At 42.1% G+C, this 27,323-nt stretch overlaps 1 protein-coding gene across 2 annotated transcripts in view; it reads right to left on the bottom strand.

The window, feature by feature from the left end:
- LCP1 (lymphocyte cytosolic protein 1) overlaps positions 1-27,323 on the bottom strand; it is a 108,078-nt gene that overhangs the window by 25,632 nt on the left and 55,123 nt on the right. For both annotated transcript variants that reach the window (XM_049853352.1, XM_049853351.1), the window contains exons 2-9: positions 15,101-15,188; positions 14,335-14,498; positions 14,017-14,146; positions 11,899-12,031; positions 8,391-8,472; positions 6,317-6,482; positions 4,253-4,395; positions 356-451 (exon numbers count right to left, since the gene is read on the bottom strand). In XM_049853352.1, the coding sequence (XP_049709309.1) occupies positions 356-451; positions 4,253-4,395; positions 6,317-6,482; positions 8,391-8,472; positions 11,899-12,031; positions 14,017-14,146; positions 14,335-14,498; positions 15,101-15,164 (978 nt within the window). In that variant the 5' untranslated portion in view covers positions 15,165-15,188. The remainder of the gene's footprint in view (positions 1-355; positions 452-4,252; positions 4,396-6,316; positions 6,483-8,390; positions 8,473-11,898; positions 12,032-14,016; positions 14,147-14,334; positions 14,499-15,100; positions 15,189-27,323) is intronic.

Here is a 27,323-nt window from a genome sequence, read left to right as displayed (position 1 = left end):
ACCCTTCAGCCAAAGATTGGACAGTATAAAAGAAAATGAGACTAAAGGGGTGCACCAGCCCAGGGGCAAGGACTAGAAGGTAGGAGGGAACAGGAAAGCTGGTAATAGGGAACCCAACTTCGAGAAGGTAGAGTGTTGACATGTCATGGGGTTGTTAACCAACGTCATAAAATGATATGTGTACTAACTGTTTAATGAGAAACTAGTTTGTTCTGTAAACCTTCATCGAAAGTACAAAAAAAAAAAGAAATGCCCACTCATGGAATTCCAGAGTCTGTGCCACTCAGAGTGAAGGAACGGTTAACTACGGAGGGCAGCCTGCGTTCTCTACACACACCCTGGGACGCATACTTACCCTCAGTCCTGACATGTCAATGACAACAGCAGGAATACCTTCCTCATCTCCTTTTGGGGCCACCTGTTCAAGCAGGTGGTAATAAGCTTTTGAGTCCTGTGAGAAATTAAGAAATCACAATTTCAAAACAGTGCAGCTAATTACATACTTAGCGTGGCAGTAATTTCTCAAAAGCAAACATACTTTATTTCTCATTTGACTATCATTCAAGAATATAACTTAATTAACAAAGCTAGAAACACATTCACTGATTTGCATTTTCTATTTGTCTGCTGGCATAACATTTTGGGTTCTCTTTTTAAAAGGAAACAATTAAAAGTACGGGACATACACAAAATGCAGCCCATAGAAACAGATTCTATTCTGTTGTCCTTAGGGGAGAAAAACAATTAATTTATGCGTATTAAATTGTAGACAGGAAAAATATATACCTTTATATTGCTGTAGAAGTCAGTCAGCTAAGGTTTAAAAAAAAAAAAGAAGTGACAGAAAAAGAAAGGAGAAGTTTAAAGCACATTTTAAAAATGCATTTAAGTGGACAATCAGCAAAAGAAAAGATTTCAAAGACGGAAGGCTGAAGCGTTAACAGGCAGTCTTTGCATAAAAGGAGAGAGATTAAGATGGTAAGTGCGTTTAGTGTTTATCTAGAGGCTAGAAAAAAAGGTTAAATTTAGTTATAGAAGATTGAATTTAGGTATTGAATTCTCAGGTTTTCTAGATTCTGGAAATAAGCTTATTGACAAAAAGAATTCTCAGAATCATCATCTCAGAACTATAAACTTATTCTCGTGCAATGAAACAACACAACATTTCAGGTAATTTATTTAAATCATTTAAAGGCATCTTAATTTCTCTTAAAGACTGACACATCAGCTGTTGCTTTGTTTGTTTCTAAAACCAGGCAGGTACCAGGGGAGGTAGAGCACTGCTCACCCCTGTGACATTAGAGAGATGAGGGACAGCGGCCGTGGCTGTGAGCCATTGATGCTGTGCCCCCGGGGAAACTGATTTTCATCTCTTTTCTTTCTACGCCCCCACCCCTTACTTGTTTTGTTGTTGTTGTCACTATTGTGAACTCCGTGAAAGTTCCGTGCAGATGCTAGGCACATATAAAATCTGCCCACCTCATTTCGCCTGACCCCTAATAAACCTTTCTCACCCATTCTTACATGGCGCTCTTCCTCCTCTTGCCAACTTATAATCAGTCTCCCCACGTTTGCCCACTGTGATAGTTAATGTTGTGTATCAACTTGGCTGGGCCATGATTCTCAGTGGTTTGGCAGTTATGTTATGATGCAGTTATCTTCCATTTTGTGATATAATGTAATCACCTCCATGATGTGATCTGATGTGATCAGCCAATCAGTTGAAGGGGAATTTCCTCAGGGGTGTGACCTGCATACAGTATGTATGGACATTCTGGCAAACCTCACTGGCTTTTGCCCACTCTGGATCCTATATCTGGTCCATCATCCTCTGACCTACGGTTTTTGGGACTTGAGCCAGTGGCCTGCCACATTGTCTCCCAGTCTTCAGATTTGTCGGCCTCTGCAACCAGGGAGCCAGCAGCCTGCCGTCTTATCTGCTGATCTTGAGTTCATCAGCCCCAGCTCTGTGTGAGTCAGGACAAACCTCCAGCCTGACACCTGACCTGTGGACTTAGGACTTGCCAGGCTCTACAAGCATGTGAGCATTTTGTTGAGATAAATCTCTCTCTCTCTAACCCGGCTTAAGACATCAGCTCTGTGTTTAAGGGCCCCTCCAGAGGTGCTGTCCCTGGGTAATGCTGCCATGGGGCACAGTTCTACCCAGACCCACATGAGGTTACATGAGTCAGAATTGCCTAGAGGGCAACCGGGTGGTGTTTATTGTTGTTCCAGAGTGCTGGCACTCAGACCCACATGTGACAGCACAGACCTCAACCAGGAGGGGCTGCACCCTGAGAACAGAACCACCACCAGGTAAGTGCTCAGCTTGCCCTTTTCTACCTCATACAGATACTTTCCAAAGTCCAAAACAATTGCCCTAGAAAACATAGCCTTTTAGCGATGGGAAATCAGGCAAGTTTACAGCTGAGATCAGGCAGCCTAATTTTAGCAGAACAGTTTTGAAACTGCAGAGCTTATCTGGTGAGCACAACCAGAGACCATCACGTCCAGCTCCTGCTAAGCCCGTGCTTGCTGGGCAGTGCTAGAAGAGTGTTCATAACCAGTGAAAGTTGAAGCTGAATGACTCTGGAATTGTTAGCATAGGTCCTAAGCAAAGGGGGCTCTTCCATCTACAAGCTTAGCTCTTAACTGGCATTGTGCATAGCGGGCCCTGAGTCCATGTTGCACTCCAGGGGAAGGTGTCACTCACAGAACGATAAACCTAGGTCGGCTTTGGTGGCTCACATGCCTTTCTTCTGACTCTTACTCTTTAGAAAACATTTCTTTAACTTTTAGGAAAGAAGAGACCAAAATGTTTTCCTAGAATCTCACGCCATGGGCTGCTAGGAACTGCTTTCTGACGTTCTTTCCTGCTCCTTAAGCCCTTTCTATCTTGGTCCACCTATTGTCAACGCAAACAGCTGTTTCCTTTCACCTCAACATGGAACTTTTCATAAACTTGACAGCCACAGTGTATGCCTCCCTCAACGTCTTCCCTTCTGGATCTCTTTTTTAGGATCGATTGTGTCTTCTACATGCTCTGGGATAAATTCTCATTGCAGAGGGTTCCACAATCATTATCATTTTTTTCTTTTTCCTTCTGCTTTGTACTAGTTTTTTTTTTTTTTTAACTATTAGACTTTTCTTTTTTAGAGCAGTTGAAGTTTACAGAAAAATTAAGCAGAAAAAGTAGAGATTCCCATATGCCCCCTTCTCCTCCTACACAGTTTCCTTTGTTATTAACACCCTGCATTAGTGTGCTACGACTGCTCTGCATGACACTGTAATGGCGGATACATGACATGATCCATTTGCTAAAACCTGTAGGACTGTACAACACACAGTGAATCCTAATGTAACTAGGACTTCACTTAAGGATAATGTATCCACGTTGGTTCATCAATGACAACAAAGGCGCCGATCCCTTGCGTTCCTCCTATTCATTGCTTTCTCCTCTCCCCACCCCAACTCAATCCCTGGGGACCACTGGTCTTTTTATTGTCTGTATAGTTTTGCAATCATTATCTTTTAGAAATCACTCTGATTTCCACAAATGAAAAGCATTCAAGAAATTCTTGGGTCATTTTGGTGTCAAGTACATGGACCATGGAATCTGACTGCGTGGATGTAAATCATGGCCCTGTGTTACAGTACGTAAACTTGAACAAGTTACTTAAATTCTCTTTACCTCGGTTTCCTTATCTGCAAAATGGGAAGGTAATTATCCTTGTCTCATCCCTCATTGTGAGCGCTAAGTGAGTTAATACTTGTAAATAGAAGTCAGAACAGCACCTGGTACATAGTAGGCCCTGCATTTGCTATTTTAGTATAATTAGGAAATCCATCCTCATTTAATTTGTTTTAAAGGAATCCCCATCTGGTGCTTCTGTTTGTAAAACCAGGAAGGCTTTACAGTCCTCAACATACTCTCTGTCCTTGAGAAAACAGGGTCTTATCCCTGGCCCTGTGCCTGTCCTCCCTCTGGTCCCCCCACTTCCTGATATTGAAACTCCAAGGGAAACTCATCTTCCCTTGATGCTGCCCAGCTGCCAGGACTTTGGGCAGGTCTGTGTGGCTGGCTCAGTACTAGGGCTACAGACAGACTGATTAGAAAACAAGGAGCAGCCAAAACAGCACCAGGGGCTCACTAACTGAGCCGGGGTTATCAGAAGACAAGGCCCCAGATCTTTGTCTTTTTGCCATTAACACCCCGATTCCCCTTTAGGCGTCCACGGTACACGCCTCCTACCTTGATGTCAGAACTGAAGTTGCTGATTTTGCCACAGCCTGCGTTTTCCAGATGGTAGTTTGCCCATCTCAGCAGGAGCTCCTCAGGGGACAGCTTCATCAGATTCTCCAGGCTCTCTCCCTCTCTCAAAAGAGCAACCAGAGCTGAGAAGTGCAAAAGCAGAAGACAAGTAAATATAAGGGGGCAATGGAGGATTAGTACCAGCTTTCATTCAGCTCTGTTGGAAAGCTGAAGACAGCAAAATTATCTCCCTGGGGTAAAAGTACTTATAGCCTTGTCCACGGAATAAAGGCTTCATTAGTACCCCAGGGAGCCCTGGTGGCCCAATGGTTAAGTGCTGTGCTGCTTCCTGAAAGGTCGGGGGTTCATAGCCACCAGCCACTCTGCAGAAGAAAGATATGGCAGTCTGCTTCTGTAAAGATCACGGCCTTGGAAACCCTTTGGGCGGTTCTACTCTGTCCTATAGGGTTCGTTATGAGTTGGAATCAACTCAATGGCAACAGGTTTATTAGGATTCCCTAAAACATCAAAAATTGCCATTGAGTCAATTCTGACTCATGGGGACCCCATGTGTGTCAGAGTGGAAACGTGCTCCATAGGGTTTGCAATGGCTGACTTTTCAGAAGTAGATCACCAGGCTTTTCCTCAGTGGTACCTCTGGGTGGGCTTGTATCTCCAACTTTCCCATTAGTAGCTGAGCACTTAACTGTTTGTGCCACCTGGGGGTATTATTCCCTAAAAGAAGGTGTAAAGTGTTGTGATATTATTTATTATCTCCGTTTTTCAGATGGAGAAGACAAGACACCAATGAATCTCAACGCTACGCCTAAGAACACTGCAGCAGAGCCATGACAACAGCCAGGACAATTAGCTTAGAATTCCTCGCTGGATCCCTCAGACCACATTTCATGAGAGGACGTTTTTGCTTTTAAAAGATCAATTCTGTAATAACGACAATGTTCTTTTGCCTGTTCCCGTAGGTGTTTTATATTTCAAATGCTTACCTGCATAATTACAGCCTCTAAAAATGTAAGCAACTCTTTTCTCTGTTTCCTTTGAAGAATATTTTTTGCTCAGCTAAAGGGTTTAAATTTAGCTGAGGTCATTATGTGCAAATCAATATTGTTTCTCCTGGGTTCTAAGATCTCTATATGCCCCCCCCCCTTTTTTTTTTAACTTTAAATTCTGTTTAGTATGCTGATTTTAAAGTTCTACCCTAGGATTCTTCCCTGGTTATTGGGATTTGGACATATAAGTAAGGACTAGATATAACTAAAGATTGGACTTCAGCTACAGATTTCATAGCGGTAGCGTCTCTTTCTGAAGTCAAGGGTAACAATGTCTTTTGTGTGATGGAGCCCTGGTAGGGGAGTGGCTAAGAGCTGGGCTGTTAACCAAAAGGTCAGCAGTTCAACTCCACCAGCCACTGCTTGGAAACCCTATGGGGCAGTTCTGTTGTGTCCTATAGGGTCACTATGAGTCGGAATCGACTCCATGGCAACAGGTTTGGGTTTATCAAGGTCTACTACGTCTGTCTAATCAACTGGGCAACTGTTTGCATACAGATAGGATGGCGGGAGCAGAGAGAATAAAATTAGTAGCTACACATTTAGTCGAGAACTTTGAAACTCTGCATGTCATTTTCTACAGCCTTGATAAGAAATATAACACACCAAGTCCTAATCCGAAGCAATTGCTCCAGTATATAAAGGTGGAATAGTTCATAAAATACAAGTTACGAGGACTCTTGTCTGTTATGAAGTATCTAAAGACAAATGAGCTCTCCAAGAAAAGCTTTTGCCGTTGGAGTCCCAGACAGCTAGCATGAGGTGTATGTTGTGAGAAAGCTATTAGTCAGTGATCATAAACAGCTTTTGCTCCCTTGTTTTAAAAGAAGGTCAGCATGGATAGAATCTGTTACATTAATACAATGGATTCAATATACCTTTGTATAATTTCCAAAACTTGAAAATTCTGAGCTCGACCATTCCTGATACCCTCCTCCTACCAACACACATATTAATAGAAAGCTACAACATGAATAATGTGAGACTTTTTTTGTACCTTCATTTCTGCTGAGTTCGATGTCAGCAAACAACCCAATCTTGATGACTTGCCACAGGAGCCCCAGGACCAGGTAAGGCTTCCCCTCCTTTAAGTCCTCAGCTCCTATGTTGACCACGTGGCACCCGATGGCTGAGGCAGAGTTCAGAGCCAGGTTCAAGTTTTCCTGAGGCAGAAAAGGTAAGCCAGTTTTGTTCTTTGACTTCACAGATGCCAAGTGATGATGATTACTGGCAAGAGTAACAATGTTTTCCTTCTGGAAAGTTCACAGGTCTAAGGCATTGTGTTCACTAGATGTTAATACTGAGAAAATGTGGTGGCAAACAACTAGAAGTGAAAATCCAGTAACCCAGACACTGGGTTGACACAGGGGGCACTCAATCAAACCGGCACCCAAAGTTGAAGATCATCCTGGTCAAGATGAAACCAGTGAGTCTTATTTTTCTCTTACTCTGTGATGGAGGCTGCACACTCAACATCCCCATTAGACTTGGGGGAAGTCATTGTCTTGTCACTGGCTGCCATTAATAACACAATTGTTGATGTAAATAAAGGTCATAAAACAGAGTAACAGAATAGCTGTTTGACTTGCACATTGGGTATTAAGGGAATAAAAAAGGTACCAATCAAGTTCTTGGAAAAGATGGGATGCTTTTAACTAGGACAATTAATATTGAGTATCCATAATATCTAGGAAACTCAAACAATTATATATATATATATATTTTAAACCCATTGCTGTCAAGTTGATTTTGAATCATGGCAACCCCATGTGTGTGAGAGTAGAACTGAGCTCCATAGGGCTTTCTTGGCTGTAATCTTTATGGAAGCAGACTGCCAGGACTTTCTTCCACGGCACCTTTTGGTTAGTAGCCAAGAGAACCTACTTATGCCACCCAGGGACCTATGCATACACACACATATATATAATAGGTTCTTTGGTTAACAGCAGTGCATAGAATGTAACTCACGGGCAGTCGGTGTGTCTGGTGTATGGGAATTATTTTAATGACCAATTAAAAACAAGCAAATTAAAAAAAAAACAAACCCAAAGCAACAACAACGAAAAACCCAGGCCACCAGCAAATTCGGAAGGGGAATTGTCAGAAGAAAAGCGAGCTCTCCTTTAGTGTGCAGCTGAAGTGATGAGTAAGAAATACTATTTCTATTTACGGCCAAGGTTACGAGTAAATTTGACATTACGTGCATTTATACGTCTAATCATTGTTCTCAGTTTGATCACCACTTCAGTTTGAGAAGTACACAGGCCTGCTTAAATCCAAACAGAAAATTATACGTTGAAGCTAACTTAAGAAGTGAGGAAGAGCTTCTGAGCAAGAGGATAGCACTCATGTTAAAACACTGGAATGGAACCCAGAGAGACAGCTCACTTGCTGCTGGTTACTGCCCCAGCTAACCACCAAACTGAAGGCGTAAAAGCAGGTCATATTTATCACACTCCTGGCTGCGGCCAGTACCACAGCAAACGCTGCCAGAGCACTTCCCGTTTTTCACCCTCACTTCGTAGAAAGGCTTATCTTTTCAGCTAAAATGCTATGTATTTGGCGTCAGCTCAAAGATAATATGTCAGGGAAAAGTCTGAGTTAAAACTTCAGCCAATGCGAATTTTATTCACAAACGGCCAAAACAAACACCTAATCCTGCAACTACTAACACCCCACCCACCTTCATTCCCCCTTGTTATACTAATAATATGTGTCCCTCAATCCCCACTGTTGTTGTTGCTGTTAGGTGCCATTGAGTCAATATCAACCCACAGTGACCCCATGTGACAAGAGCAGGACTGCCTTGTAGGGTTTTCTAAGCTATAATCTTTACAGAAGCAGGTCTCCAGGCCTTTCTCCTACGGAGCAGCTGGGTGGATTCTAACTGCCAACCTTCCAGTTAGCAGCTGAGTGCTTAACCATTGTGCCACCAGGGCTCCTTCAATGTCCACTAGTCATGACAAATCATCGGCCCAAAGCCCGGGTTTGGGGAATAGTGTCTGAGCACTCAGTAGCTACTGTGCTCATTCTAAGCACAACGCTCTGTTAGTAATCGTGGAAAGACATACCTGAATGGTGAAAGGAGTGAGTTTCTTTTTGTTGATTGTTCTCTCATCTATTGTGTCTGGCACTGATAAATTGATCATTTTACTGAAAGAGAAGGGATTAAAGGATTTAATTAAAGAATTCTGAATTACAGAACCAGTAACATTGGATTTAAGTTTCAGCGATATTTTTTTTTTATCCCTAGGGGCGCAGTGGTTAAGAGCTCAGCTGCTTATCACAACATCAGCAGTTCGAATCCACCAGCCACCCCTTGAAAACCCTATGGGTCAGTTCTACTCTGTCCTATAAGGTTGCTATGAGTCAGAATCGACTCAACAGCAACCAGTTTGGTTTTTTTCATCCAGTGTTTCAATATAAATTCAATTATGAAAATTCCAAACTACTTAGGAAAAGGCTAGTGTTTCTGAAGCCGTACATGGAGACAGGAAACGAGGACCTCATGCCATTCACTCACCTGAAAACTGCAGACTAATCCTGGTTCCCTAAGCACATTAGGAATTTCTGGGTGGAGAGTCAAAGCAAATCCCTCAAGAATACTTCACTTTCTTGGCCAAGAAAATTGTTCCCGTTATATAAAAGACTATCTGTATACTTTTGAGCTTATATAATGCCAACATTTGTTTTTGTTACCTGGTGGAATTCTGTACCTTCAACCAATCATATGACAACCTTTTTTGTATTCCATTAGCCCTGGTGGTGCAGTGGTTAAGAGCCTGGCTGGTAACCAGAAGCTTGGCAGTTCAAATCTACCAGCCGCTCCTTGGAAACCCAACGAGGCAGTTCTACTAGGTCCTACACGGTCCCTGTGAGTCGGAATTGACTTGATGGTAGTGGGTTTGTTTTTTGGTTTTATAGCCATTATTTTCATGGTAATCTCATGTGTTGCACAGTAGAACTGTACTCCGTAGAATTTTCATGGCTGTGACCTTTTGGAAATAGATTACCAGGCCTTTCTTCCGAGGTACCCATGGTTGGGTTTGAACTACCAACCTTTAGTTAGTAGCCCAGTGCTTAACTGTTTGCACCACCCAGGGACTCAGTAAGTTGCAATTGACTCAGTGGCAACTGGTTTGGGGTTTTCTGTTTGTTTAGCTATTATTTTACCTGTTTTTTACAAATTTCATCCACTAGATCACCTAATACATTGATTAGACATCTAAAACAAGCAGTTGTTGTTTAAATGAACAACTGATTTTACCCAAGTTAGTATCTGTTTAACTTTCAATGGGAAATAAAAAATGATGTTTCCTTAAGTCACCTCCATTTTATTTAAAGAAAAGAAATTGAAATAAAAAATTTCAAAAGAAATAACAAAAACAAAGAATGGTGAACTCAGCTGTGACTATACCTTTTTTAAGAAGAAAAATGAGCATTCACTTTGTTCCCTAATATTTTTTAAGCAACTACCTTTTTATTGTTGTTCCTTAAAGATATACTTCCATAGCTTTTCCATGTGCACGTGTATGTGTGTGTGTGTGTGTACGTGTATGTTAAAATAAAAGGCATTTTATTTGAATTTACACAAAGTAAACTCCTTAATCATCATTTGAAAGACATGAGACTAGTAGTTAATTAGAAGCTCTGGAAGACTGAAAGGGAGGGTCTGACCTTCTCCCTGCCTTTGAAAAGCTTACAGTCAAGGTATAGAGACAAAATACAAGCCTATAAAAAGCTACCTTAACAGCCTACAGCAGTACATTCTAATAGCTCCCAAGGTGTTATAAACAATGTGTCCTCTAAGAATTCAGTGAAGGGACAGATTTCTGGGGGTTTGAATAAACCAGAAAAATTTCATGGTGAAAGGATTCATATAGGAGAAGAAGATGGGGAAGGACCTTCTAAAAATGAAAATAAAAGGCGAAGCCACAGTTCTAAGTTCCCAGCAGGGTATGCACGGGGGAGAGAGAAGATTCTCTGAAGCCTGCAGAGATTCACGCGATCCTTCATGCTGCTCCCTGGGCTGGGTCCCACTGAGTCATCTGGGTTTTGGGAGGTTAGACCAGGAGATTGAAGGAGGACCATGGAGTGTGTTGGGTACCAAGCTAAGGAGTCAGGACTTATTCTGTAGGCTAGGTTGTTTGTTTTTAGTTATTTTTAGGTGAAAACACATACAGTAAAGCATACAGCAACTCAAGGATTTCTACATGTACAACTTGGGACACGGATGACATTCTTCAAGTTGTGCAACCATTCCTGCTATCTTCTTCCAAATCATTCCACCACCATTAACACAAACCTGTAGGCTAGTTTGTTCAATGCTTTTTTTCTTTTTTTAGTAGTTGAACCTTTTCAGAATACAATCTCATGCTGAGCTCTAATAAACAAAATACCAAAAGCAGAGTTGCTGTGGTCAGAGCAGAGGAGGGGGAGTTCCCTTCACCTCCTGAGCCCACCTCAGGTTGGACACGTCAAGCCTCCTCACCAGGATCATGTTCTGCAGTGGCAGAGAAGCTGCTAAGGCAAGAGCTCCAGAGGCAGTTTCGAAGACAGCATTCTGAACTGACCAGCACTGTGTTTAGAGGATGAAGGATACAGAGCCCTGGTGGTGCAGTGGTTAAGAGCTATGGCTGCTAACCAAAAGGCTGGCAGTTCGAATCCACCAGCTGCTCCTTGGAAACAGTTCTACTCTGTCCTATAGGGTCGTTATGAGTTGGAATCAACTTGACAGCAACGGGTTTAGTTTGGTTTTACGTAGGGTACACATTCTTCCTTGTCCTGGTGCCCTCAGTATTGCAGTTGTATCTTTGTGTGCAACAAAGTCCCTTTACTGAAGGATTACAGCTTGCATTGGATCACTTCAGTTATCGTGCTGCTCTTATGACCCCTATGTACTCTCACCACCTTCTTCTGTCCATTTGCCATATCGTGGTGGCTTGTGTGATGCTGGAAGCTATGCTACTGGTATATCAAATATCAGCCAGGTCACCCATGGTGGAAAGGTTTCAGCAGAGCTTCCAGACTAAGATAGACTAGAAAGAAAGGTCCAGTGTTCTACTTCCGAAATTCAGCCAATGAAAACCTTATAAATCACAACAGAACACTGTTCAATATAGTGCTGGAAGATGAGCCTCCTAGGTTGGGAGGCACTCAAAATGCACAGTGACCACAACAATGGACTCAAACGTAACAATAATCATGAAGATGATGCAGGATGGTTCTGCTGTACATGGGTTGCCATGAGTCAGAGCCTACTCAATGGTAGTTAACAACATGTGCTTTCATGGTAGGTCAAGCTCAGATGATGCAAACCAGTATATATTCCCAAAGTAATCGCTATTGACCTTGTATGACTATATCTATGTCTATGCTTATCTCTACAATGTGTCTCTCCACAAAAGCAGGTTTACATTTCTCTTTGTGAGTTGCCTTTGTAATATGTTTACAGTTGCCGACCTCACAAGTGAAAGGCCAGGAATGCATTTCAGGTTCCTGCTGAGTGCCAGGGGAAGTTGGCCCAGGATAAGTCTATGGGTGGGAGCCTTTGTACACCAAGGAGGAAGTATTACTCACCAGAGAACAATGCCATCCCCAACGGAGTTAAAGAGGTCATCTGTGTTGGGATTCATCGGGATGACGTGCCTACAATCGGGATCATTTTCCAGGGCTTTGTTTATCCAGTTGACAAAGGCATACTTTTCTTCCTCTGCAAGCAAATGATTAGAATAACTCACTTGCAAAGAGAAAATCTGGTATGAACAAAATTAAACACATCCATCTTACAATCTCTTGCCCAGGAGAGACACTGTGAGGTTATCTGGTCATTATCCCATCATCTCATGTTTATTGACATTTAAACATCTCAGATCATTTAACAGTAACTCGAAAGATTACACAGGAACCTTAGGGGGCAGTGAGCTTATGTTAAAGAGGGGGGAACGACTCAGAAAAGGAAGGTGAAAATGGTTGCACGACTCAAATGTAATTAATGTCAATAAATGGTACATAAGGAAACTGTTGACTTGGTGTATATTTTGCTGTGTATATCCTCAACAATGACAACAAAATAAATACATATATGTGGAGCCCTGGTGGCACAGTGGTTAAGAGCTTGGTTGCTAACCAAAATGTTGGCAGTTCAAACCACTAGCCACTCCTTGGAAACCCTATGGGCAGGTCTACTCTGTCCTATAGGGTCGCTTTGAGTTGGAATCAACTTGACGGCAACGGGTTGTTTGTTGTTGTTTTGCACACACACACACACACACACACAACATATATATAAATCTCAGATAGTTGGGAAAATAGGTACAGAATCTACGTGTACTTCAATATATAAAACATACAGGAAGCAGATTTAGAAGGATATTTTAATCTCTCTGTTTATACATACACACATACACACACGGAAATTTTAAATATGAATGTGGTCTAATGTTTACAGGATGAAACTCAGAGCTTCATCTAAAATAGCAAAAGCAGAATCGCTCTGGTTGGAGAGAGGAGGGGGCTCAGAGTCTTTAGCTCTGAAAGCCTGCTGATTTAAATGTTGGCTGACCATAGGTAATCTCTGCAATATCACTGAGCTTCTTCTTACAGTTATAATGAAATTGCTATGAAATGAAATTATTTATGATGTACTCTTTCTTTCCTATCATTGAAGCTGCCAGAAGTTGATTTTAGAAGTTTTAATAAAACCTCAAGCTATGCTTTACAGACAAGCACTGTGTTTCCCAAATTGTGTGTTACGGAAAACTCATTTTATCTCTTCAAAAGAATCCCGGGTCACAAGAGTTGGGAAAACATTACACAGCGTATTAGTGTCTTGAAGATTCAAAATGCACGTTTACATAGCAAAAGTTCTGAAAGTCATATATTTAAAAATAAAAGGCTTAACTCTGTCTTAGCAATTATAGACAGTATTTAACCATGTAACTCATCTTTAAGGTCAATTAATATTTTGAACAACTCAGTTTGGGAAATGTTGGTTTACTGTACTGTTTGCTATTAGAAGGTTCCACTAAGGCTGTTGGATGGCACCCTTCTAAACAAATACATAATTTTTAAAAAATCATACAGAAAATTATTACCTGATATAAAAACAATTTTTTTTGGCTATTCAGTAGGCATTGAGAATAATCATGAAATTGGAGGTAAAAGCCTGAGTAGCTAATTCTGTCCATAAGATTTACAAAGGAATTTTGGCAGTCTTTAATGTATTTAAAAAAAAATGGTGGAGGTACTACTGGTGGCACAGTGGTTAAGAGCCATGGCTGCTAACTAAAAGGTTAGCAGTTTAAATCCACCAGCTGCTCCCTGAAAACCCTATAGAGCAGCTCTACTCTGTCCTGTAGAGTCAACATGAGTCAAAATCAACTCGACAGCAACAGGTATGTGTGGTGTGTGTGTGTGGTGGTATTATTTGGTATTAGACCTCACCTGGAGCTAGGACTGCTCCCATCTTATGTACCTGGAATTGGCCCACTTATGTACAAGAAAACAGGTAGTAGTCTATAAACTTGAGTTTGTGGCTCTCTTTGCTGATCCTCCTTAGGTTTGAGTATCAAGTGTAGTTCTGTAACCCCAGAAGGCGTGGTTTTTTTCTATTCCTTTTCTTTTCGCTCTCCCTCAGCTATCTCTTCATCCCAACACCGTCTCCATCTCTGCTTTCCTCCCTTTAGTCCGACCTACCTGAATAGGAATGCTGGGTGCCAACACTGGACTGCTCCGAGGTGCCACCAATCGCACAAATTCCTTCCTTCTTATTGATTGCTTTTCTAAAGGTCTTGGCAACCTCCGTGCTTTTTAGCCCACGAAAAATCTGCAAAAGGTATCATGCATCCTTAGAAACCCAAGGTGTGATCACGAAAACCCTCAAGGAAAGACCACGTAACGTAGAAGCACCCATAGGTAGCAGGTGGGAATTTTTTTTATGAATATTTTTTTGAAACTGCATACAAGTTCCAAGTTTCAAATGTGTCTTCTTGTATCATTCTGCATCATACTTACCTTCATAAACTCGTCAAAGCCGATCCTCCCATCTTTGTCCAGATCACCTGTAGCAATCAGGTTTTCTGTAATTTCTCTCACTCTATAACCAGGCAGAGGCAAGCAGGCAGCCTTGAACAAGTCATTCAACTCATTGCAGCTGATGTACCCGTTGCCATCGATATCTGCGATGCAAAGGACATACAAGTTTCAGATATCAGCATTGGAGAGGTGAGAGAAGACGAGATGGAGGTGAGGAGGCAAGGGGTCATGGCTTGATCATGTAGGGGTCATAGCTTGATCCCATGAAAAAGTCAGGGTCTCATAAGAGGCCTGTTGTGATTGGGTATGGGTATTAGCATTACTTCCAACATCCAGAGTAAATGAGTCATTATTTCAAAACAGAGGTCTGGGCAACAGAATCTAAACGAACTATTAGAAAAACAGAAGGGAAAAATAAATCACAGGTTTAGAGTAAGAAATAGCATTTAATAGTAGGAAAACAAAGGAACCCAAAGAAAACAGAAAAGATACAAAAGATGAGAATTAGGGGCCATTTCCAGGAAAAAGCTACAGGTGGGAAAGGTCCGTATTCCATCATTGGACAAGGAGAGAAGTTAATTTTCTTGAATTACGTCTTTCATCAAGTTCCACCAGCACCTGTAACCAATACCACTGGATTCTTGTTGGCTCCACTATTTTGCTCATGTTACCATTTCACCGGGGCTGTCCCAAAGCTACTCAATAAAGAGAGAACTGTGCAACATGAGATACCAGCTCTACTCACCAACTTTGGCAAAAGCTTCCCTAAGCTCCATCATTTCTTCATCGGACACTGATCCTCTGGCCATTTTTTATTGCTTTAGGTGACAGATCTGGGGGAGGGGGACACAAAGAATGATTTTTGTGCAACTTTATTCTTAAAGTACCACATAAAGAAGCAATTCCTGTTTATCAAACAAAGAAATTCTTCTCTGCATCCCCCATGATGTATAACTACCTTCCCCAAAATAAGAAATAGCTTTTTCTTAACCCACCATCTCATAGTCTCCAAAGACGGCCCTCAATAACTCCTCCCCGACCGGTTAATACACCCTGCTCCTCACATTACTTCTCTTCCCCCTTGAATCTGGGCTGATCCTATGACTGCTTTCACCCTTAGCAGATGGTGGAAGTGATGCGCAGGATGGGAAACGTTCGCTCCTTCCTTTTGGAACGTTCCCTCTTAGAACCCATCTGCCATGCTGTGAGACACCCAAGTCACATGAAGAGACTAATGAAGGAAAACTGGGTGCTCTGGTTCACAGTGACTACTGAGCCCCCAGATGACAAATAGCATCAGCTGGGCCATTGTGGACTTTCCAGCCCTATTGAGCTCCCAGGGGACTACAGCCTTAGTCAACATCACATGGAGCAGAAGTATTGCCCAGCTGTGCCCAGTCAGTCAATCAACCAATAGAATCAAGAGAGATGATAAAATGACTGCTGTTTTAAATTACGAAGTTTTAGAGTAGTAAACTACACAGCAGTAGACAACTAAAACACTCTAAATTTTTACATAAATGTCTTTTTTAGAGCGATGCCTTTAATGTTCATTTTTAAAACTAATATTTTGCCAAGCCAATGGATAAATTTTGTGACTTCAAAGGGAGTTACCCAAGTTGTCTAACTATTTAGAGAAGGAGGAAGGGAAGCTGGCCCTGTAATAACTCATACGTAGGGCACAGGGGGATTTTTCGGTGTTCCCACATAGGATTCGGTCTTGCTGAGAAAATGCCACTGCTTGAGCAATTTCCCTTTCCTGCTGTTATTGCTGCCCTCTAGTGGGTAGGAAGAGAGTGAAACAGAAGACATTATATTCTCCCTGCTTCTAGCTAATCTATTCCCTAAAGTTTCAAATAGGAGTTCCACTGAAACGTGATAGATTTCCTCCTGGGGAGAGGATAGGTGGGGTGGGAACCTGGAAATGGGGTATTTCCTAAGCATAATTATAGGATCTCTATGGGTCGGAATTGACTCAATGGCAATGGTTTTTGTTTTTTTAAATATAATAGTGAAATTACCGATTTCTGAAAATACTTTAAATTCCTGACAGGATGCTGTTGTAAATCTACTTCCTATTCTATATTTTCACTTCATTCTGTAGCGCTGTACTTGTTCTCAATGGCAAGCAACAACCACAAAAAAAAGGAAGCAGTTTTAACTGTTAACCCTGTAATTCAAAATGCATGACATTCTACACGTTCTATTTTGCAAATTCACATCCGGTATTCCGCAGCTTACTGTCCTGCCACTTACATATTTCAGTGGTTTCAAACTGTTTCCCCAGGCAACACTTTATTAGCCAAAATCTTACATGTGAATAAGGGTGAACAAATAAAAGTAACAACTGGGAGAGCCTTTGGTTGAAGAAACCAAGAGGTACCCCCTGTCCCTATTATCCTAGCTTCTTGTCATCTTACACATCTGTGGGAACTCCAGGGGGCACGATTTGAACCTTAGGGAACTGTATACGCTATTATCATTAAGATTACTTTAAAAATACATTTTTGCTACTAATAAAAATCTTATTATTATTTGTTTTAGAGCTCTAAAAAGATATTGGTCCATTGGGTTCTCTAAAAGAAGGTGAAAACGAGGACTAACTGCAAAAGCAAACACAATCTCATTCATGGTTCACAATTGCCCACAGAGATGGTTACTGGTACCGGCGCTCTGACTTTCTTCCCTTTCCTTCCCTCTACTCTTTTCCCCTTCCCTTCTTTCCCTCCTGTTTCATTTCTTTCCCTCCCCTTCCATTCTTTCCACCATGCCTTGTTCCAGAAGCAGTTTGAACCAGGTTACAAAGATACATCCAAACCTAAGAGTAAAACCAATGATATGATACACAGTGTGAGAAAGAGAAGTAGGTATAAGGTGAAATAGGATGATGGCAGGGAAGAACTTTAAGAGTTTAAATACATGCATCTTGTCAGAATTAGGCTGAAAACCTAGCTCCAAGTTCTCTAGTTCCAATGCAGAAGGGAAATATCACCAGTTACACAACTCACTCTATCTTTATGAGTCACACAAACCAATTTGTCTTCTAATCGTCTTAGGGCAGTGGAACTGGGGTCTGATAGTAATGTATTCACCCAGTCCTCAAGAAGAGGACACTTGTGAGATGTAGTAGCCCCTTGTGAGAGGTAGCCTTTATATGTGAGCTGATGGCATAAAACCTGTTGCTGTTGAGTAGAATTTCCATGCATAGCGATCCTATAGGACAGAGTAGGACTACCTTTTGGTTAGCAGCCAAGCTCCTCTGAGCTGATGGTATATGTACCTATATTCTCATCTTATACAGCAGGAAACAGAAGTTCAGAGAAGTTAAGAAACAGCTTAGATCACACAGCTAGGTAAGGAGAAGCCAAGACTCCAATTCTCAAGCCTTTTCTCCTCCACCACCTATCTGCCCAGGTTCAATGCCTTCATATTTCTTTCAGATGCTGTCATGGATTAAATTGTGTCCCCCCAAAATATGTGTTAACTTGGTCAGGCCATGATCCACAGTATTGTGCAGTTTTCCTCCATTTTGTGATTTTCCTATGTGTTATAAATCATAATCTCTGTCTGTGGTTAAAGAGGATTAGGGTGGGATGTAACAACCATTGCTTAGGTCATATCCCTGATCCAATATAAGGGGGAGTTTCCCTGGGGTGTGGCACGTACCACCTTTTATTTACAAGAGATAAAAGGAAGGGGAAGCAAACAGAGAGTGGGTGACCTCATACCACCAAGAAAGCAAAGCTGGAAGCAGAGTGTGTTCTTTGGACCTGGGGTTCCTGTGTGGAGAAGCTCCTAGTCCAGGGAAAGATTGATGACAAGGACCTTCCTCCAGAGCCAACAGAAATAGAAAGCCTTCCCCTGGAGATGACCCCCCGAATTTGGACTTGTAGCCTACTAGACTGTGAGAGGATAAATTTCTCTTTGATAAAGCTATCCACTTGTGGTATTTCTGTTACAGCAGCACTAGATGCCTAAGACAGATGCTCATTTCATCCACTCACTCATTCGCTCAGCAATTATCCATTAAGTATCTATAATATGCACAGCCCCACGAGAGATTTAAAAAGCTACTACAATTCAATAACAAAACTACAATCTCTTACTGTCTAGATGGTCCCACTTAGGAAGCTTTTGCTTTCATGTGTTAAGAAACAGGTTCTGTTGTAAGAAATAAGTCACATAACTTTACGCACTTAACTAAATTCTTGTGACTAATTTGACTTGGCTCTTTTTCATACTCTCCACCGATACTCAATAATGCTTATTACAGAAGGTTCTCCCTCATCATATTGTAGCACAGCCTGGTGGTAACATCTGGTCTAAAGCCCTATACCTGGTTGGCCCTTGTTGTTTTTAAGTGTCTTAACACCTCTTGTTTATGGCTACTCATGGGTTAGGGAACAAATTCATTTATTTAGCAAATATTCTGTGAATGAGCCAGGCACTGTTCTCCATTTCAGATGAGGCATGTCTACATGGACCTAGTGAGCCATCCTGGAAGTACAAGGGACAAGGGAAGAACTGAAACAATATTATAGGTAAAGAGGATCAGTGGGATTTCTGAATCCAAACCTGGACCTAACCTTTGACACAGGAGTTCCAGACGTTAAAGGCTCTAAGAGACTGGTGAATGCGATGGCGTTTTAAAATTCAAGAGGAGAGCCAAGGAAGAAATGAAAAAAAAAGAGAATCTAAAGATCATGACACAGCAGAAAAGCAGAGAAAATATTTTAGCATAAAAATTACATGACCTTTCCAGACTTCCTGGACCCACGGAAGCTGGATGAACCCTTAAAGCTATTGCCCTGAGGTAATCTTTAAAACCAAAACCAAGATATCCCCCGGAGTCTTCTTAAAACCAAACAATGTTGTTGTTGTTAGGTACCATAGAGCCGGTCCCGATTCATAGTGACCCCACGCACAACAGAACAAAACACGGCCCAGTCCTGAGCTGTACTCACAATGTCTGAGGCTATGTTTGAGGACATTGTTGCACCACTGTGTCAAATCATCTCGTTGACAGTCTTCCTCTTTTTTCGCTGACTCTCTACTTTACCAAGCATGATATCCTTTTCCAGGGATTGGTCCCCCAGATACATGTCCAAAGCAGGTGAGACGAAGTCTCGCCATCCTCAAAAACCAAAAAATAATTTAGCTTAACCAGTAAAAACTGTCTGCTTTGAGTATTGTGCTCTTTTAAGAATTATCTATATAGGATCAAAGTGACAACACCAACTGAAAAGATTAGATAAGAATCCTGAAGGGCAGTGAGTGTTATGTTAATGAGGGAGGAACAACTCAGAAAAGGAACGGGAGAATGGACACACAATTCAAAGAACATAATCAATGTCACTGAACTGTACATGTAGAAACAGCTAAATTGGTGTACGTTTTGCTGTGTATAGCCTCAACAACAACAAAATAAATAATAAAAAAGAAAGACTTTGAAAAAAATTACATGACCCATTCAAATAACACATGGGAAGGAGGAAAAGGTTATTTTAAAACCATGTAATTTTAAGCCATATCAACTAGGTCAAAACGAAAAACCCTGAGCAACTGGGTAACAGTATTTTTCTAAGAGATTTGTAAGGACGAATCAACTCAGTCAACACCATGATTTTGAACAAAGATGTCACTTTGAGGACTAAGGTACACCTAACTCATAGGGTTTTTAACTCAAGCCATGGTATTTTCGATAGCCTCATATGCATGTGAAAGCTGGATAATGAATAAGGAAGACCAAAGAAGAATTGATGCCTTTGAATTACGGCGTCAGCGAAGAATATTGAATATACCACGGACTGCCAGAAGAGTGAACAAATCTGCCTTGGAAGAAGTACAGCCAAAATGCTCCTTACAAGTGGGGATGGCAAGACTTTGTCTCACGTACCTTGGATATATTATCAGGAGGGACCAGCCCCTGAAGAAGGATATCATGCTTGCTAAAATAGAGGGTCAGCGAAAAAGAGGAAGGCTCTCAATGAGATAGATGACTTTCAATGAGATGGATTGACACAGTAGCTGCAACAATGAGCTCAAGCATAGCAACGATTGTGAGGATGGCACAGGACTAGGCAGTGTGTTGTTCTGTTGCACATATGGCGGCTATGAGTTGGAACTGACTCAACAGCACCTAATAACACCAACAGCTTCCAGAAGTGTGAGACAGTACATTTCCATTCTTATAAGCCACCCAATTTATGGCACTTTGTTTAGGCAGCCCTGGAAAACTAGTACAGAACCTCGCTGTTGTTGGCTGTCATTGAGTCAGCCCTTGCTTGACTCATGGAGACCCCACACACAACAAAATGAAACACTGCCCGCTCCTACACCATCCCCGTATTGGGCTGTGGATCGGACCATTTTGATCCATAGGTTTTCATTGGCTGATTTTTGAGTAGATCACCAGGCCTTTCTTCCTCGTTTGTCTTAGTCTGGAAGCTCCACTGAAACCTGTTCAGTAAAATAGCAGCGTGCAAGCCTCCACTGACAGATGGGTGGTGGCTGTGAATGAGGTGCCTTGTGTGGGAATTAAACCTGGGTCTCCAGCATGGAAGGTGAGAATGCTACCACCAAATTACCACTGCACCCTGTAATACAGAACCTTAGAAATAATTTATTACAGCTCCCTCATCTTATAGACAACAAAACTGAAGGTCCAATGAGGCAAAATGCTTTGCGCATGAACACATTCTCAAGGCAATGCCAGCCTAGAGTATGTAAATGCCTTGCTGAAGAGCAAAGCAGAAAAAGGGTGGAGTTACCAGTAAAAGGGCCATTAAAGTCCATAACTGAGAAGTGACTCCCACACTAATTGAACTGTGTGTGCAAATGGCAGCATTTGCAGAGAAGCAGGAAGGGAGACAATTAACATGCAGATCAGACCATCGCTAAGAAGAATGCTGAGGAGTTTAGAATCAAATGTTAGGTACTTTACATAGTCTATTAATGTGTTTGCCTGAGGGAAAATGCACCCACTATAATTATGCATATTTGGAGGTATGGGCTATGTGAGAGAGATTGATAAGGATAATTGGTAGGGGTTTCAGTTTGCAAACTGCTGGCTCCACGCTGACAGTCAACTATAAAGACACTGGGCGCACGGAGCATGCCCCTTTTTCATGACTGCAACATCTGCGTCCTGCCAGGAACCATTTTAAGATCTCTTGCAAATCCAAGGTGAGTTTTAGAACCCAGTTTCTGGCCAAGTCATAAATCTATGAAGACAAATCGCAAATCATTCATCTAAGTCTTGGCTAGTTGCTGGTTTTTCTGTGAGCACTTAAATTTATTAAATCGATAGTTATAGAATCCCAAGACATTTGGCCAGAGAATGTGCTGGTTGCTCGCTCTCTCTTTTTTTTTTAAAATAAGATTATTTTAAAAATTATAACAAAGTTAATCCCCAAAACTGCAAAAGCTATAATACCTGTTCATTCCTATAAGCTGGTGAGTTTTGAGCCTCTGTTTAAAGGAGTCTAATATTTCCCAGATCAGTAGTAAAAGGGAATTTCTGAGAATGAGCTCTTACAAGAAAAGTACCTGACTAAAGTTTCCTGAAATCTGAACAGAAACTATATGAAGGAGTTTATTACAAAACACAAGTGCTGTGGAACTTACTGAAGAAAGTGAAAATGTAAGCTGAATTTTCTCTGAGAAGTTTCATAATTCTTTATGAATATATACATTGAGTCCTGTTAACGAGGTCATACCAGAGTAAGGTAGGTGAGTTATAAAAAGGCAGAACAGACACAGACACACACAGGGGGAAGACAGGTGCCATGTGACGAGGGTCCACAAGCAAAGGGGTGACAAGGGTTACGGGCAGACGCCAGAAACTAGAAGCGAGGCCCACAGAAGGAATCGATACCGCTCAGGCTCTGATTTGGGCTTTTAGCTCCCAGAAATGTAAGAAAATAAATTTCAGTTCTTCAAAGCCACTCACTTGTGGTATTTCTGTTACGGCAACGCCAGGAGCCTAAGACACTGATAGTGAAAAGAAGACCGAATGTTTCAGTGCCCGCGTTTCTATAGGAAACAGCAGAAAGTTTGGAAAATGGTGGCTCGTCCAGAGTGAGATGAGCTCGGGCTAGGATCTCTTGTTCAAAGCATTAGTGCTGGGCAGGTCAGTATTTTAACTCAATACCCTGATGTCCAGTTACATGGCCTGCCAGGACCAGGGAGCATCTGTCACCTGGTATCACATCACCCAGAGACTCTTCTGAACGTGCCCTACTTTTCTTGCAATTGGACTCAGGGAGTAAGATAAAACTGGGAACTCAGGACTCAAATTCCCAGCTCTACTTCAATGATTTCAGTACATATCCGGGGGAAACTCCGCAACTTCCGAGCATCGCCATGAGCAATGAGTAATCCAAAACAATGTGAAGTCTAGAACAACACTAATATTGTGATCTTTAGTGTAAGATGATGATGTCTACAGAAATTAGACAACCTACTTAGGACACTGAAGCAATATAAAATACCTATATATATATATTTAAATATTTAAAGCCATCAAGATAATTACCTCAGGCAAGGAAGGAGCTTTGCTTTCATTTAATCCTGCCCTCTACGTTTTCCTAAGTAGACGACGTATGGGTCTTGTTCTGGGTAAATGACTGTATATGTGTCTTAGTTTCCTAGGACGGCTGTAACAAGATACCACAAAGTGAGTGGCTTTATTGTCTCAGTGTTGGAGGCTAGAAGTCCAAATCAGGGCAATGCCTGAGGGGGAGGCCCCTTCCTTGTTGGTAGCCCCAGGCATTTCTGGGTGTCCCTTGGCTTGTAGACAGCTCCTCACACTTTCTCTTACCCCTCCATGTGTATCTCTTCAACTGTGTTTTCCCTTCTCATAAGACAACACTCAGAAGAGGTTAAGTTTGGAACACACCCTACTCCTTATATAACCTCATTAACAAAACAAAAGACAATGCCTTTTTCCAAACCAAAACAACAAACTAAACAAAGCTCTTTGCTGCCCAGTCCATACTCATAGCGGCCCCAAAAGACAGAGCAGAACTGCCCCATAGGGTTTCCAAAGAGCAGCTGGTGGATTCATTCAGCCACTCCTTAGAAACCCTACAGGGCAGTTCTGCTCTGGCACGGTTCATACAATGAAAAGTTCTGAAGATCAGATACGAACAAGTGAAAAGGTTAAACACAGAACTGCAAGGGGAAAAAGAAAGACCAGGTAAGAGGAAGGAATTGGCACGGAAGCCTATCAAAAAATAAAAATGGCGAACACCTAAACCAGCCCATGCAATAAAGTTGTTCAGGTAATTAATTTGTGTATCTCCAAAAAAAAAAAAAAAACCAAACCCACTGCTGTCAAGTCAATTCCAACTCATAGTGACCCTATAAGACAGAGTAGAACTGCCTCATGGAATTTCCAAAGAGCACTTGGTGGATTCAAACTGCTGACCTTTTGGTGAGCAGCCGTAGCTCTTAACCACTGTGCCACCAGGGTTTCCCCAAAGAAACCATTACTAAATAAGTGGCAGAAGTGGAAGAAAGTACCTACCCTGGTAGGCAGGAGACCCAGCCTACTGCCCGTCTGTAAAACTTCAGACTGCATTTTGCCTCTCTGTGCCTCAGTTTCCTCATCTGTATACTGAGAAATGAAGTCTCTTCCATTTTAAAAATTCCAAAGTTCTATTCAGTACCGGTAAGTCAGTTGTCATCGAGTCAATTCCAACTCATGGTGACCCCATGTGTGTCGGAATAGTACTGTGCTCCACATGGCTTTCTTTCTTTTTTTTTTTCCCAGTTATTTCATATTCTTTTTTTTTTTAAATTTTGTTGTTGAGAATATACACAGTGAAACATACACCAATTCAACTGTTTCAACATGTACAATTCAGTGACATTGATTACATTCTTCGAGCTGTGCAGCCATTCTCACCTTCTGTTTCTGAGCTGTTCCTCCACCATCAACATGAACTCACTGCCCCCTAAGGTTCCTATCTAATATTTTGAGTTGCTGTTGTCATTTTGATCCCATATAGATAGTTTTTAAAAGAGCATAATGCTCAAGGCAGGCTTTTTTTTCTTTTTTAACTATCATTTGGTTTGAGGAAGATTTCAGGGGATATTTTCGGTTTAAGTTTGAAAGATTATCTCAAGGCCATAGTTTCAGGGGTTCATTCATCCCCCTCGGCTCCATAAAGTCTGGAGTCCATGAGAATCTCCTCAGGGTTTTCAATGGCTGATATTTCAGAAGTAGATCTCCAGCCCCTTCTTCCAAGTCACCTCTGGGTGGACTTGAACAACCAACCTTTCAGTTAGCACGTTAACTGTTTGCACCACCTAGAGACTCCTCTATTCAGTAACTGACAAGTGTATATACGAACTAGATTCAGGTCAAGTAATATTTCAAATGAGCCTAGAAATAGATTTAGGCGCCCTCAGCAGCTGTGGCTTGGCCCTGATGTGGCTTCTCCTGGAACAGCCACCTCTGAAAGAGACCCAGCAGGGAAGCAAGCATCGCCCAGCCCAGCCTGGCTCCCAGGGCGGGGGCCTCTGTTCCTGCTCTTACCTCAGCAGCATAGAAAGCTCTGTACAGGAGCATTCTCCTCACCACCAAGGCAGACTCCCAGTGGCTCAGGAGACCCACGGCTTTGCTGTGCACAGGGAACTCAGCAGAGCATCAGGTGGGTCTGTTTTCTTATCTGTCACCACATACAGTTGAAAACAGGCTGATCCAGTTCACTCCCGGCTTCTAGGCAAGACTGTACACAAACTGTCCCAGAAAGAGAGCCACTGACTCTTTTCTTAAAAATTTCCAAATAAGGAAACCCGACAACCTCTCTGGTGTCTCATCTCCCTACCTGGTAACCTAAATCTTTTCTGATACAACTAAAGCTCCCTCTTTCTTGTGCTATTCGCAGTGGGAATTAACAGATACTGCTGGACTCATAAAGCTTCCATCCCATGCCGCCATGCCGGCCAACAGGTCTCTTGTATGCTTTTAATCTGATTGATTTTTCAGGGCTTATTTTTCAAATCTTTCAGAGCTTTTTGGGTTTTGCTATCTTCTGGGTCTATGCCAAGTTTGTTCAATGGTGAACTTAAGACGAACAGAATCTTAGAATGCAGAGGTGTAGGGAGCCTTAGAGATGACCTATCTGGCCACCCTCCTTCCTGTCACAGGTGAGTAAAATGACACCAAGTCAAAAGATGTGCCCAATATCACGAGGCTCATTGGCGGGTGTGGTTGGGCCTGAGTCCAGCCTCCTTGTTCTTCCTCTTTCCTTTATAAAGAATTTTTAAACTTAAGATAGAACTCTGCTCTTTAAGTAAGACCTACTCAAATAGTAAGTATTGTTTCCGCATGATTTCAATTTCGAATATAATTACATGTATGTTTCCTGCACATGTTGTTGTTGGTAGCTGCTGTCAAGTTGGCTCCTGACTCATGGCAACCCCATGCACAATGGGACTGGACCACTGTGATCCATAAGATTTTTGTTGGCTGACTTTTTGGAAGTAGATCACCAGGCCTTTCTTCCTAGTCCATCTTAGTCCAGAAGCTCCACTGAAACCTGTTCAGCATCACAGCAACACGCAAGCCTCCACTGACAGATGGGTGGTGGCTGCTCATGAGGTGCACTGGCTGGGAATCAAACCTGGGTCTCCCACCTAGCAGGTGAGAGTTCTACCCCTGAACCACCACTGCCTCTCTCCTGCATACGAGGAAGAACTTAATCTAAGTGTTGAGAAGGCACTGTCTAGTCTAGGCTGAGAGTAACATGTGCAAACACTGTGTGCCCCTTCTGGGTGACGCTGACCCAGGTAGGGTAAGTGCCCCTGTATTCCTCTGTACATTGATTCTTGACTTGGCATTAAGGCTGTCATTTTCCTTAGCAACCAAAAAGCGAACTGAATTAAAACAGCTCATCCTGAGGCAAAATGTTCAAAGGCTCAAATTCATCGATGAATACTGTATACCCTAAGATTTATTTAGAAAAGAAAAGCAGCATGATTTCAGACATTCCATTCTTCTGGCTGTTGTGTGGAAGTCGGTGAGTCGCTTCCTCGTCTGCAGTGTGGCTCCTTGTTTCCACATCTGTCTCCCTCAGCAGACCATGGCTCGCAGACTACGTGTTATGTCACAGCACACACTCAGGTCTTGCACATAGTAGGTACTCAGTAAATGGTTCTATAAATGAACAAACTCATAAACTAATAATACACAGGGCTTTTAAAGTCTAATATCACCTTCTTTGAGGAGTTTAATCATAATACTCTTGTTTATAAAGAGCCCTGGTGGCACCATGGTTAAGCCCTCTGCTGTTAACTGAAAGGTTGATGTTCGAACCCACCAGCTGCTCTGCAGGAGAGAAGGCCTGGTGATCTGCTCCTGTGAAGATTACAGCCCAGGAAACCCTATGGGGCAGTTCTGTTCTGTCCTATAGGGTCACTATGGATAGGAATTGACTCGGCAGCACACAACAACAACTCTTACGTATACACTTATAATGTCCCTCCTGCTGGAAGGTAGAAGCACCTAAAAATAAGGGAAGTGAATGTTTCAAGCTTACATGAAACTACTTTGCTGGAAAAACTACTTTGGTGACTAAAAAGCAGTAAGAGTCCCCAGGCAGGAGTCCCCGGGCAGTGCAAATGGTTAACACACTCAGCTGCTAGCTGAAAGGCTGGAGGTTCAGCCTACCCAGAGGCACCTCAGAAGAAAGGCCCGGTGATCTGCTTGTGAAAAATCAGTCATTGAAAGCTTTGCAGACTACGGTTCTTCTCTGATACAAACACAGGCCCCATGAGTTGGATTTAGCTCGATGGCAGCTGGTGGGTCTCTGGGCAGTCTGTGAGCTAGCCTGTGCTGATGTTACCTGGTAAAATCTCCTGGGATGAACTAAGTTTACCAAGGACCATTCTGGAAGTAATTAGGAATGTGCTACTGGTATCTGCTTGCGTGTAATTTTCATATTAACTTATCTGGGCTA

Source organism: Elephas maximus, chromosome 14 (assembly GCF_024166365.1).
Source record: "Elephas maximus indicus isolate mEleMax1 chromosome 14, mEleMax1 primary haplotype, whole genome shotgun sequence".
NCBI lineage: Eukaryota > Metazoa > Chordata > Mammalia > Proboscidea > Elephantidae > Elephas > Elephas maximus.
Note: the sequence above shows the minus strand (reverse complement) of the source record. Positions and strands in the feature narration are given on the sequence as shown.